The sequence below is a fragment of the Girardinichthys multiradiatus genome, chromosome 19 (genome assembly GCF_021462225.1).
Source record: "Girardinichthys multiradiatus isolate DD_20200921_A chromosome 19, DD_fGirMul_XY1, whole genome shotgun sequence".
In the NCBI taxonomy this organism is placed as follows: Eukaryota; Metazoa; Chordata; class Actinopteri; order Cyprinodontiformes; family Goodeidae; genus Girardinichthys; species Girardinichthys multiradiatus.
This window is the reverse complement of record NC_061811.1, coordinates 24,164,978-24,176,048: the sequence shown is the minus strand read 5'-3', so window position 1 is coordinate 24,176,048 and position 11,071 is coordinate 24,164,978. Positions and strand designations below refer to the sequence as shown.

Genomic DNA, 11,071 nt, shown 5'->3' with positions numbered 1-11,071 from the left:
CAAGGCTTAAATCAAGCATATGCATGTGTTATAATGGCCTAATCAAAGGTAACAATACTTTCAGACTTGTTTGTAAAACTTTCTTTGAAACCACATATTTATTCCACACTTCCACTACTTTGGAATGGCAGACCAATCCAAAGTAGTGCATAATAATAATATACTGTGAGGTTTAATGAACTTGAACCACTATCCTAACTGATCGTGAAATTCTTGTCAATTTTAACCAGATATATAATTTAATGCCTGACAGATTAAACAAGGCCAATGCACCTCTAACCAAAGAGGGTAAATTAAAATACAAAGATACTAACAAACTTGTTTTTTCCTGTTAAAGCTTAGAAAAGTTAGTTAAATAATCATTTACAACAGCCTTTCTCATTAGATTAGTGTACTGCTTGTGAGACACTGGTTAAAAAATAAATTATCCAAATTGAAAGTGCAGAGGCTTAAAAAGCACTTTAACAGAATCACGCTCCAAATGTGTTAGCTCGTCCCAACCTCCCTTTAGACACTGGGTAAGAAATCGGTCTTTCATTCCTTTTGTGGTGAGTGAGTGGAGATTGGTGAAACTTTGGATGAATCTGTGATTTCCAGTTGGAATCCAGTTATCCCTAAATAACCTAGAGGCAATTGTTCTGGTGTGAATAGGTTAACATTAGTCCCTTTGGCTACAATCACAAAAGATCCCCTATCCCTTAACATTGAAAAGAAGAATCATTTTTAAACAAAAATGAAAACTTATGTGCTGTTGAGGATGGGCCTAAAGATGAAAATGAAACCCATGCATGCACAGAACACATTACAAAAGAGTCCATTGTGGGTAAAATAATTGTGCAGTCCACTAAGAATGTAAAACTGAAAAGAGCTACATCTGAACAACCCATAGAAACCTCTGCTGTGAATCTCATGAAAGACATTCTTTCTGGATCACGCATTCCTTTCTTATGACTTGGAAAAAGTGTGGGCAATTTTTGAACGACACACAAAACCATGGTCTGAAAATGTAACAGAACGTGAAATGGACTACATAAACTGATCCACAGTTTATGTTTGTAAAAGGTTGGACCTTCTTGTGCACTATTAGACTGAGATCTAATGACTCGGGAGGTCACTGGCGTTCATGGAACTGTCAAGTTCAAGAAACCAGTTTGAGATTACTTGAGCTATGTGACTTGCTGCATTATTCTGACAGAAATAGCCATCAGCTACAACCATGAGGTACAACGTGGTGTTTAAACGATGTTCCGTTGCTACCAAGGGGCTGAAAGTGTTATTGGAGTACAATATATTGCCTAAAGAATTGGGTCACGCCATAAACTAATGAATTCCAGTATTGCAATCACTTCCATGGCTGCAGGTGCATAAGGTTTGGTGTGGAGAAACTTGGGTTCTGACATCAACCTTCTTGAACACCTCTGGGATAAATTAGAGCAGAGGTTGCAATTCTGGCTTTCTTATCCAGCTATGAACACACTCCTAAATGTTGTGGAAAATGTTTACAGAATAGTTAAAAGTTGCTATCAACAAATTGGACCTTACAGATTAAGAAGAGGAGGTCATCAAAGATCATGTACATGTAAAAGTAGACCTTTAGTTGCCAAAAATATTGATTTATGCCACATTCTAACTATTTGATTGGACATCAGGGCTGAAGTCAAGAACCATTGGATATGGCAATCTGTTACTGTCCAGATTTAGTTAACCTCTGTGAATTGTAGCCTCAGTCTCCTGTGCTTAGCTGACACGAGCGTTATCTTCTGCTCCTGTAATCCATGTGCTTCAAGATGGAACATGCTGGGCATTCAGAAATGGTATTCTGCATACCTTGTTTGTTACAAGTGGTTATTTGAAAGACTGTTGCCTAGTCTTCTCTGACATCAACAAGGCATTTTGTCTACACAACTGTCACTCCATGGGTAATTTTTCTTTTTCAAATTATTCTTTAAAACCTAAAATATGGTGACCATGAAGATTGGTGGAGAATGGGGGTTCCAGATCCAGACCGTCAAACAAGTGATGGCTAACAAAGCTGAAAGGAGGGCAGCAGCAAAGAAGGAATATTGGAAGTTAGAAACACAAGAACCCAGAGAGGAAATACAGTCACTGATGAAGATCAAGCCTAAGTGGTGCAATTGGTCATTACAGCACTTGGGACTATAGCCACCACATTGGTTACAGCAGATTCTAGGAAAAACTTGAGGTGAGGAGACATTAGCTTAAAGTAAAACCTGTTTATTGGAAGACTCCTGTTATCTTTTTGACAGATCTGCTGTGACCTTTTTAACCAGCACCTATTCCAGTGGTATATTTAAAACACCAACCAAGTACAAAATAAAACAACCAGATTCTCCTTCAGATTGTTTTTTTTTTTTTACCTACTGAACTTGTCATCTCGGATAAAAGGGTCACAAACCACGCAGGAGTGTGAAATTGTGTGCCATTTAATTAGTGTTGAACCTGTTCCAAACAGAATGATTACATAAAAGCTGGCTGTAATTCCCATACAAAAAAATTTAACACTGACAAAAATGTGTAATATGCCTGAATGCGAGATGTTGGTAGGTGATGACAACATTCCACACATCAGTATGTGATCAGTTTATTCACGTGATTCATGCACAGTGAGACACCACACATAAGGTGAAAGAAACATATTGACCATTCTCTCTCCATTCATAGTGTGTTTACAGACCTAAAGAGCCACTCTGTTTCCTTACCGTTTGCATCGGTAAGGCTCATTTTAACATGTAAACTGGGATGTCTTTGAAGTATTAAATTAATTATCTGGGCATAATTGATTCCTAATAATTAACTATAAAATTCAAGAATCAGAGAAAGATGAAAAAAAGAGAGAACAGAAATAATCTCGGTTTGACTATTTATGAGTCAAAGAGTGTAAACAGAAAATAATGCAGTTCCTTCAAGTGCCAACAAATAAAAACATACATGACTGGAGCCAAAACTAAGATAACGATGGAACCGTCATCTGCACTATGGCTGTAAAATATTTTAAAACTTTCTCATACAATTAGTCATTTGCAAAATGTTGCCCATTCTGACAATGAAATTAGTTTTTCAGTAGAATACATCATAACTAATACATATTTTCTACAATCAGTCCTGCCATCTTCGTCGTTCTCCACCGAATATTGCTGCCCATTTACGAGTTATTTCCAGGTAGATGGTGGGCTTATTGGGCAGATAGTCCAGGTACACACTTTGACCCGTTTTTGGAACTGCTGTCTCAATCTGAGTCCCCTCGTGCCACTCATTAAAAGATGTAATGGAGATAAAATCAGGTCTGGACTCCAACGCGGCGCTCAGCGAGGTTTCGTAGTATTTGCCATTGATGCGGTTTCTAGTGTTCTTAAAATTCCAGGGTCGCACGCTTGTGTCAATGTATCCTGGGCCAACGCTTGGAATGAATATAAGGTCATTATCATCACAGAAAGCTTTGATAGAGACCCAGTTGCGCTGAGTGGAGCCATACGTGAAACCATTGGTAGCGAAGTAGGTGTAGAAGCCATCAAACCCTGCAGTCAGGATCTCTCTCTTATGTTTCTCTTCAACCAGCAGGGCGATAAAGATGCCGTCATATGGGGTGTCCCTGATGCTGCTGCTGTCTGTGTGTTTCAGCAGCTTAGCCCATTGCTCTGAGTTCATCAAGTATGAGTCATAAACATAAAAGAGTGGAAGTAGTTTGCCAGCGTTTGTCCGGTACCTGAAAAATGCCGGATGCTCTCCATATCTAAGGAGAAGAGATATCCAATCAATGGCAAATAGAGACATTTATCACTGAAAGTAAGAGATGGCTGTAAGAACAGCTATTCTTCAGTAGCACTTACTTCTCAATGATGTATTTGACATTGGTAAACATGTTGAATTCATCTCTTCCTTTGTAGGGCTCAATATGAAAAGCAACCTGCAAACCAACATTATTTTTTCCATTTTCCACATTAACAAGATCAGATAAGGTCCCCAAAAACACAAAGAGTTGTCATACACACCTTAATGTGGTATTTATGTGCCACCGCCAACAATGAAGGCATTATGTCATCAATTTGCTCACCATTGTCATCCTTCGTGGAAGGAGGATACCAGGAAACGGCGATGACGCCTGATGATGAAGACACATCAAATAGGTTTCATGACCTCTGAGGCAAAAGGCAACTTTCCTTTATTATTCATAAACCCTTAAAACAGATTGAAGTGTTAGGAACTGTGCAAAAGCCTTGGCTTATTCCTTTATATTTTACTTCCCATTAGTCCGGTTTTTCAGTGATCCTTTTTTTGTCGACTTCCGATTATCTGAGATCAAAATTTGAACAGCTCATTCTAGGAGATCCAAAAATGTTCCCAGGCCAGAGAGTTCTGGGTCTCTCCTGGGTTCTCCTCTCAGTGGGATGTGTACATAAAAAAACCACATCAAAGGCATCCTGATCAGCTCCTCAAACCACCCCAATTCACTCTTTTCAATGTAAAAGAGCAGCAGCTTGGTTGGGATTTAGCTCTTTCAAAAGATCTCCACAAACCCACATAATCTGGTGTGATAAATATCTGACATAAATTTGGGGAAAGCTGGAAAAATGTGTGAAAAATTCACCAGAAAAAGGCCATCATGGTCTGACCGTTCTGATGTTGTAGGTTTTCTCTCCAGGCAGGCACTTGGTGTTAGAAGGTTCGGCAGTTACTCTCTTGGGCGTTCCAGGCCGAATTTGAAAAACGTTCTTACTGAAAGACTCATAAATGATTTTGGTGAAAAAAAACAACACAACTGAATTTTAACCAGCTTAATTTAGGCTTGGTTAGTCCGACTGGGCGCAACGTCTCGTCTGTGCATTATGGTGTCCATCTCATTTCTCACTCCATTTCTTTCTGTCTCAGCTTTCAGAAGAACACACAAGAAAATGTTTTTGCCACTTCTGCATTTAGATATACAGGTCCTTCTCAAAATATTAGCATATTATGATGAAGTTCATTATTTTCCATAATGTCATGATGAAAATTTAACATTCATATATTTTAGATTCATTGCACACTAACTGAAATATTTCAGGTCTTTTATTGTTTTAATACGGATGATTTTGGCATACAGCTCATGAAAACCTAAAATTCCTATCTCACAAAAGTAGAATATTTCATTCGACCAATAAAAGAAAAGTGTTTTTAATACAAAAAACGTCAACCTTCAAATAATCATGTACAGTTATGCGCTCAATACTTGGTCGGGAATCCTTTTGCAGAAATGACTGCTTCAATGCGGCGTGGCATGGAGGCAATCAGCCTGTGGCACTGCTGAGGTCTTATGGAGGCCCAGGATGCTTCGATAGCGGCCTTTAGCTCATCCAGAGTGTTGGGTCTTGAGTCTCTCAACGTTCTCTTCACAATATCCCACAGATTCTCTATGGGGTTCAGGTCAGGAGAGTTGGCAGGCCAATTGAGCACAGTGATACCATGGTCAGTAATCCATTTACCAGTGGTTTTGGCACTGTGAGCAGGTGCCAGGTCGTGCTGAAAAATGAAATCTTCATCTCCATAAAGCTTTTCAGCAGATGGAAGCATGAAGTGCTCCAAAATCTCCTGATAGCTAGCTGCATTGACCCTGCCCTTGATAAAACACAGTGGACCAACACCAGCAGCTGACACGGCACCCCAGACCATCACTGACTGTGGGTACTTGACACTGGACTTCTGGCATTTTGGCATTTCCTTCTCCCCAGTCTTCCTCCAGACTCTGTCACCTTGATTTCCGAATGACATGCAGAATTTGCTTTCATCCGAAAAAAGTACTTTAGACCACTGAGCAACAGTCCAGTGCTGCTTCTCTGTAGCCCAGGTCAGGCGCTTCTGCCGCTGTTTCTGGTTCAAAAGTGGCTTGACCTGGTGAATGCGGCACCTGTAGCCCATTTCCTGCACACGCCTGTGCACGGTGGCTCTGGATGTTTCTACTCCAGACTCAGTCCACTGCTTCCGCAGGTCCCCCAAGGTCTGGAATCGGCCCTTCTCCACAATCTTCCTCAGGGTCCGGTCACCTCTTCTCGTTGTGCAGCGTTTTCTGCCACACTTTTTCCTTCCCACAGACTTCCCACTGAGGTGCCTTGATACAGCACTCTGGGAACAGCCTATTCATTCAGAAATGTCTTTCTGTGTCTTACCCTCTTGCTTGAGGGTGTCAATAGTGGCCTTCTGGACAGCAGTCAGGTCGGCAGTCTTACCCATGATTGGGGTTTTGAGTGATGAACCAGGCTGGGAGTTTCAAAGGCCTCAGGAATCTTTTGCAGGTGTTTAGAGTTAACTCGTTGATTCAGATGATTAGGTTCATAGCTTGTTTAGAGACCCTTTTAATGATATGCTAATTTTGTGAGATAGGAATTTTGGGTTTTCATGAGCTGTATGCCAAAATCATCCGTATTAAGACAATAAAAGACCTGAAATATTTCAGTTAGTGTGCAATGAATCTAAAATATATGAATGTTAAATTTTCATCATGACATTATGGAAAATAATTAACTTTATCACAATATGCTAATATTTTGAGAAGGACCTGTACATTAAAAAAAAGATTCTACCATTTTTTTTAAATCATGTTTACTATTTGAATGAGAAATCCTTTTAAATTCAACCAAAGGAATATCTTTCTGGTTGGAAGCAGATGTCATTGACCCAGAGTGCACTAAAATATTCTTAGATATTTTATTTTAAACATTTTATCTTAACCTAATAGCCGTTACATGTAAAGAATCTCAAGTGCACAGTCTGCAGAATTCAAAGATTGTCTAGTTTAACCTAATGTCACTGGGGACATCCCTGTTTATTACATCAAATCTAAAATGTTTTATTGCAAAAATATGACTTTTAATCACAGATAACCCTTGATCTGAAAGCTAAGAATCACATTTGTCTTACCAATGGCTGCTGTACGCAGCTGCTGCATATGTGCCTCTAAAACAGAGGGGTCCCTGGAACTGTACGGCCCTAAGGAGGGGTAATAGTTGGCCCCAATGTCGTCAGGGGGTTTGTGCCTTCCTTGTGGATATTCCTGAGCCACCTTTGCATCCCAATGTGGCAGCTGTGGATGGTCCCAGTGGATGTATTTCCCATCAAACCTAGGGTTTCCATACCATACATAGTAGAAAGCATGGAGATAGTAGTTGGGAGGAGGAAACTTCCTCAGTATGCTTTCCAGCTCTGCTTCTGTGTCCGACTGAGCATGGTCATTCATTTTGGTCTGTTCAGATTTTTTGTTGTAGCCCCACTGGTTCTGAGAAGCAGTCGGTCTAAGATTTACTTTAACCTCCCCAGAACGTTGAGAAGGAGAGTCCTCTGGGAAGAAAGCCTTTAATACCAGCGTTATGATGAGTACGAGCAAAGGCAAAGCGATAAAGCCGATGCAGGATTTGAGCCTAAACCTGGCCATTCTTCACTCACTGTTGGGAGCTTCCCATAGTTCATTGTTGAAACGGCAGCGAGGGGCTGATGGTGGACAGGGTGCCACTGAAGGTCAGACGGAGGGTTGTTGTTCAGCCTGGTTGTTTGGGGAAACAAGAAACATGACTGCTTCAACATATTTTGGTTATTTAGATTTTATGTATGAAACAGATGAGATATTAGAATCAATTATAAAGCTTTTAATTTTTTTAAAAATCTGGTTTTAGAAGCTTTTAACGAAAAAGTAGAGAGATTCAACATGAATAAAAAAAAAGTTATGTTTTTCTTTCTAGTTCTACTATAATAGGTCATGATCATAGGCATTAATGACAAAAAATACCTCATTAGTTCTTTATGTAAAATAAATTATACATTGATTAAAGTGATTTTTGGGGTTTCATCAAAACATTTTAGGTTGAGATGCACCGAGAAATTTGTTGATTGCCAGAATCGGATGATTTTTATGTTTGACAGGCTATAAATTATGATTGACTTGATGGAAAATGAAAGTCTGGTCTTTTCCTGATCGGTGAACACACCAAACAAGGTTTCACTGACGACACTCTTCAGTGTGGACACTGGCACTGAGGAAAGAAGCCTCAGCAAGTTTTAGAATTGGTGAGGTGTTTAAAAGTGAAATCAGACGAAAAACAAAAAGGTCTAAGAAGCTTTTTAAAAGGAAACTATATTTTCTACAGAGGCAGGACCGTTTTCCATTAAGGCTGCAACTTCCACAGACAACTGAGAAGAGAAAGTCTCACAGCAAACTGGGTGTCTTTTATCCTTTTAGAAAAGTCAAATTTCATCTGCAACATAGTACATGCTGGATAAGAAAATGTTGGCAGGCTTTTGGTAATCTCACAGGTAGAATAAGGGTTTACATCAGTGGTCTCCAAGCCTTTTGCACTAAAGGGCGAAAATTACATTAAAAATATTTAGGGGGCCATAATTGTTTTCCTAATTAAACATTTCTAAATAATTACAGTTTACCTGCTCAGAAATAAATTAAACTTGCAATATTTTAATGAAAAGTAGAAAAAAGTGGGAAACAATAAATTATTGTAGGGTGGTAAAAGAGTCTCAGACGTTTGCCTTGGTAAAAGAAAACTCTTTAGATCAAATGTTTGCTGTTTTGTTGGGCTAGATGTTTTGAGGTTCCAGCAAGCGCTTTCTTTGAAAACCCTTGCTATATGTAGCCCAGTTTAATGCATGGGTGTACCCAAGTTTGTTTTACAGTAGAAATAAAATGCTGGATGTTTGTCGCCCTGCTTTCATGATGTTGAAATAAAAGCAAAAAAAAAAAAAAAAACACGACTAATAATAGAGAAATACTTTGGATTGTACCTAACAATTCCCATTTAAGAAGATGCAAATATGTCACTGAAGATCTCATGCTAAAAAGTTTCCACCTGCATCAGGAGGGCCAAATTTGTACCATTCTGGAACTGCGGTCGAGGGCCACAAAGTGGCCCCTTGGCCACACTGTGGACACCTATGGTGTATGTTCTGTAGAGAATTCATAGAAAGACTGCTGCTGGTGATGCTAAACAGACTAACCACATTAAATCTATAATAAGATGCTAAAGACAGTTTACCGTCTTTAGCATTTACTGTACAGTTTTTCAGTTTACGTCAACTCTGTAATCATTTTATATTTGTTTTAAAGGTAATAGTAAAATCCTGTTTAGCTGCAAAGGTGTGTAACACGGACCGCTCTCTGTGACACAGAACCAGCCTCTGGTCTAAATATAAATAATCATTTAAATGCTGCTTACGGCTCATGTTTAGTCACAAAAAGTGAATCAATATTTGAAAGCTTAAAGGAAAACCAGAGCTTTTTCCTCTCAATTAAAGAGTAGGACACCACTTTATTTATTTTTAAATTATATAGGTTTCTTCTATATATCTTTAGTAGGGGTTCATTATGTTTATTATGTCTATTAATAATAATTTTTAGTTATTCCGAGACAGCACTGTAACTTTGAGCTGCGTTTGAAAAATTACCATTTCATTTTATTTTAAATATTTTATTTTCAAGACAGTACTAAATGTCCTCAGTTCTTTAACCATACCTGAATATTCGCAAATCGCACGTCAGTTTGAAAAGAACCTGAACATATTTTATATTCCTGATCGGTGCCTCTCTAATTTTAGCAGCTTTGTGACTCAGATTTCGCATTTTCTGTGAAACGACTCCGCTACAAATGAGCAACACACATAGACAGGATCATTCTCTCTGCGATGACAATGCAGTTATTTTTGCAAAACAAAATAAATCGACTGAAATAACCGTTTTCTGTGTCTACTTGGATCAACTCCGCAGGGTACATAAAATACGAAACATTAAACTACCAGCTGTCTAACATGTCAGAGTAAATTGGCAGTTTAATTAGCAGCTAAAGAATGGCCTTTATTACTATCACATATTTTCGGCCAAAGTCTATGTAAACTGTACTGAACTTCAGACTTGTCAACAGCAGCTAAACATGACATAGCAGGCATGTTAGCTTTATTAAACAAAAACAACTAAAACACTCGCTGTAGCCCACAATAAACTACAGAAAATCAATTGTTTAGAATGCAAACAAACCTACTGTCAGAGTGTGCGAGTCTTAATGAGTTATTTCCGCCAAATATGATGCAGAGGACGGTGCACGGAGCTAGCACTTCTGGTTCAGCACTTGTCCTGGGAAGTTTTACAGATCTACAAACGCTCCACCAGCACCGTAACCATTTACTGTGACCCATCCATGTTTATAGAATGTTGTAATGGCTGGGGCTGCGTCATCCTTGCTGGAGAGGCATATACCGCCCCCTTTAGGCTGGAAGTTGTAACACATCACAAATCTGTCACGGAAAAATATATAAATAACGTGCAACTGAGCTTTGCTGTAACATTTAAATACATTCGTAGCAACAAACCATACTCAGAATGTAGAAACCTCAAAAGAAGTTCATAACTGCTATATATAGACAGCTTCATATGAAAAAATGTCTACAAACAGATTGCATATCAATCTGTAAATTGTGAATTTAACTAGCAAATGCTCTACGTCCTATTTATACTATACTACATATTATTGTCACTACTACTAAAACTAGATACCACTGTCTGCTCTGTAATACTGTATTTAAATTCCAGTTTTCTTTAAAGGTACAGGGATATATCACTGGAGCAAAAAGCAGACAAAAGTTTTGACCCAACCTTGCAAATTCTTTATGAAACCCACCAGATTCAGAGATGCCTTGTTTCCCACCGTGAGGACACTAATATAATGATTTCATTTATGGTAATCACTGCTTTCCTGCTATTACTAATAGTTGTGCCCTCCACAACTATTAGTTACCTCTGTAAAGATGTGTGAAAAACCTTAAAATAAAGCAATCTCGTATTCAGTAATATAATATGGCAAAAAATGTTTGAGTATATTTATTCTAGGGTTGCAAAACATCCAAGCAAAAAATATAACGGCTTTTGACAAATATTACTAGTGCCACACTTACTGACACACCTAAAAAAATCCTGCAAAAGAATTGTCACTACAGCATCTTGTTCCGTTTCTGCTTTTATTTTTAAATTGATCGGAGTGCACAGAAATGTTTGTCAATGACTGTGTTTTCCTGAGTTATAAATATCACA

At 38.6% G+C, this 11,071-nt stretch overlaps 1 protein-coding gene across 2 annotated transcripts; it reads right to left on the bottom strand.

Moving 5' to 3' along the window:
• Positions 1-2,428: 2,428 nt before the first annotated feature.
• manea (mannosidase, endo-alpha) lies at positions 2,429-10,186 on the bottom strand. 2 transcript variants are annotated; one of them, XM_047392975.1, is made up of 5 exons: positions 10,022-10,186; positions 6,910-7,528; positions 4,011-4,120; positions 3,849-3,925; positions 2,429-3,751 (listed from the first exon to the last, which is right to left on the bottom strand). In XM_047392975.1, the coding sequence occupies exons 2-5, from the start codon at positions 7,418-7,420 to the stop codon at positions 3,118-3,120; spliced, it is 1,332 nt and encodes a 443-aa protein (XP_047248931.1). In that variant the 5' UTR covers positions 7,421-7,528; positions 10,022-10,186; the 3' UTR covers positions 2,429-3,117. The 2 variants fall into 2 exon arrangements, with proteins under 2 accessions (XP_047248931.1, XP_047248930.1); XM_047392974.1 differs by having other exon boundaries at positions 10,026-10,186.
• Positions 10,187-11,071: the final 885 nt, after the last annotated feature.

Bases quoted from the DNA above. Each gene is read 5' to 3' on its own strand.
- manea (XM_047392975.1), bottom strand. From the start codon at position 7,420: ATGGCCAGGTTTAGGCTCAAATCCTGCATCGGCTTTATCGCTTTGCCT. The intron at 4,121-6,909 runs GTAAGACAAATG...CTTCATCATCAG, and splicing joins GCTGCGTACAGCAGCCATTG to GCGTCATCGCCGTTTCCTGG. The intron at 3,752-3,848 runs GTAAGTGCTACT...TCTTCTCCTTAG, and splicing joins GTCAAATACATCATTGAGAA to ATATGGAGAGCATCCGGCAT.